Here is a 2142-nt window from a genome sequence, read left to right on the forward strand (position 1 = left end):
CCCCCGAAGGAAGGGACGTCCAGGACAGAAAAGGTGTGTGGCGGGCGCGGGGCCTGCGGGAAGGTGGCGGCGGGGCTCCGGGGAGCGACAGGGGGACTCCAGGCTAACGCAGCCGCGGCTCGCCCTACTGCACCTTCCGGTTCTGCAAACCATTCCCGGCGGTGCCAGCGGGACGCTGCGCTGCACACCTGCACAACCTGTCTTCCACTAAGACATTCCCGAAAGCCCCAGTTCCTAGGGAGTTTCAGTGGCCTTCGTCCCTGTTGGGCACAGCCGAGGTGTTGCACCTTTTATTGGATCAGGAATTCTGCGGAAGCTAAAACTGTCAGGGACCGTGATAGCCTGGTTTTGGCTCTGCCACTTCCTCAGAAAGTGACCTGGGACGAAACATGGCATTTGACAACATCTCAAAGCCCTTATCTGTATCTCGAAGAGGATAAGATTTGGCGTTTGACACCCAAGAAAGCATCTATAAAGCGTTTTACAGGGTTGTAAAGACAGCTATCAAATACATGAAACACTTAGCCATTGACAAACTATTGAACAGGAATTGAGGGAAGTCATTTGGCTATTTCACAAGCTGTTTTGCAATTTCAACTCCGGTCTTGTTCTAGAGGTAGAAATTAGGTTGCCAGCCTTAAGTATACTGATAATGTTATTTCTGGAGTCCAGTAGACATTTCCAACAAAAAAGCCAGATAATGCTCTGCTGAAAAATCACAAAAGAACAAGTTTCACATGTTGATAAGTGGCTTTGAACATCTAATTAAATTCGGTTTGGGAGAAATATATGCTTTATTTGTTGGTAACTAATCAATTGTATAATGTAGAAATTAAATTCACACCTAAAAACCACAGGGAATATATGTATTTTTTTGTGCTCCATGTACAAAGGGCACTTATTTTTTTTTCTCATTGAGTTTATTGGTACATTTTAGGTATACAGTACAGTTACATTTATTATTAGGATCTTGTACCTTTACATGACAGGTCTTGGTTCTCATTTTTTCCCCTTAGCCCTGCCCTCCTTTCACCCCCTCCTCCCTTCTCTATTTAAAAATACTTCCATTTTTTCATTTTCTCATTTTTTTCTTTTCCCTTATTTCCTTTCCCCTACCCTTCCTAAGGGCACTTATTTAGGGAACATAAGTAACGCCAGACTTACATGCTCATAGACAAAGGCTGTGTGTTTGCTGCATTGAAAAAAATTGTTGAACAGTTCCTTCTTTCAGAACTTCTTGGCACTTTTTGTTGGGTACATACTTTTGTCTTTGATGACTCAAAATGTCTTCAAATGTTCTATGGTTATGTTGCTTACTGTCTTAGGACTTGTTTATTGTCTTAGATTCATTTTAGGGTTTTACACCCAATAGCCCCTATAAGCATCAACCCTTTTTTAGTCTGAGATTATTTATTCCTATCATAACTATTATTCCACAGGGAGTTTAAGGCAACATACAGAAAATATATACTTGTTTTTACACAAGATAAAAATAAGTGAGGAAACTGACATGAGGTTAAAGAGAAGGAAAACAGAAAGCCAGAACAATGCAACGAATTGGCGAAAGCTAAGGGTTTTATATTGTTTTTGAGATAAAGATGAACCAGATTCTCAAGAGAGGCACATCTTTCCTGATGTCATAAAAATTTACCTGAGTCAAATTCTGAATATCCAGTTTGAAACAAGGATAATTATCCTTCTGACAATCCTTTAAGCATGTTATTCTTGAAACATAACATTTAAAATGAATTAAGCAGTAAAACTTTTGAGGTTATAGGCTTCCAGAGGACCGTAGAGTGCTGATGTTTTATATTGCCAGTAGCGGCAGATCCATATGCTGTGAACATCAACTCAGAAACAGCATGAAAAAAAATCAAGATTCTATGTGATGGTTTAAAACTATGTCTGCTATAACCATTATTTTACTGTACCACAAATGATGCAAAGAGGAAAATATTTGCTATATATTGCCTCCAAAAGAATTTTAAAGCTCTTAAAAATATGGGATGAGTTAATTTTAACAAAACTAATGATAAGGGTTGGTTGGTAAAGAAATTCAAATTCTCTGGGAATTTAGCTCAGGGGTTCCGCTGCCTGCCTTGCAAGCACAAGGACTGGAGTTCGATCCCCGGTACAACAAAA

At 39.8% G+C, this 2142-nt stretch overlaps 1 protein-coding gene across 1 annotated transcript in view; it reads right to left on the bottom strand.

The window, feature by feature from the left end:
* The window catches only part of Map4k5 (mitogen-activated protein kinase kinase kinase kinase 5), a 115219-nt gene that overhangs the window by 107599 nt on the left and 5478 nt on the right, over positions 1–2142 (bottom strand). The window contains exons 2-3 of the mRNA XM_010632707.1: positions 1652–1724; positions 54–260 (exon numbers count right to left, since the gene is read on the bottom strand). Coding sequence (XP_010631009.1) covers positions 54–260; positions 1652–1724 — 280 coding nt within the window. The remainder of the gene's footprint in view (positions 1–53; positions 261–1651; positions 1725–2142) is intronic.

Source organism: Fukomys damarensis, unplaced genomic scaffold (genome assembly GCF_012274545.1).
Source record: "Fukomys damarensis isolate Sample0158 unplaced genomic scaffold, DMR_v1.0_HiC HiC_scaffold_17, whole genome shotgun sequence".
Lineage (NCBI taxonomy): Eukaryota > Metazoa > Chordata > Mammalia > Rodentia > Bathyergidae > Fukomys > Fukomys damarensis.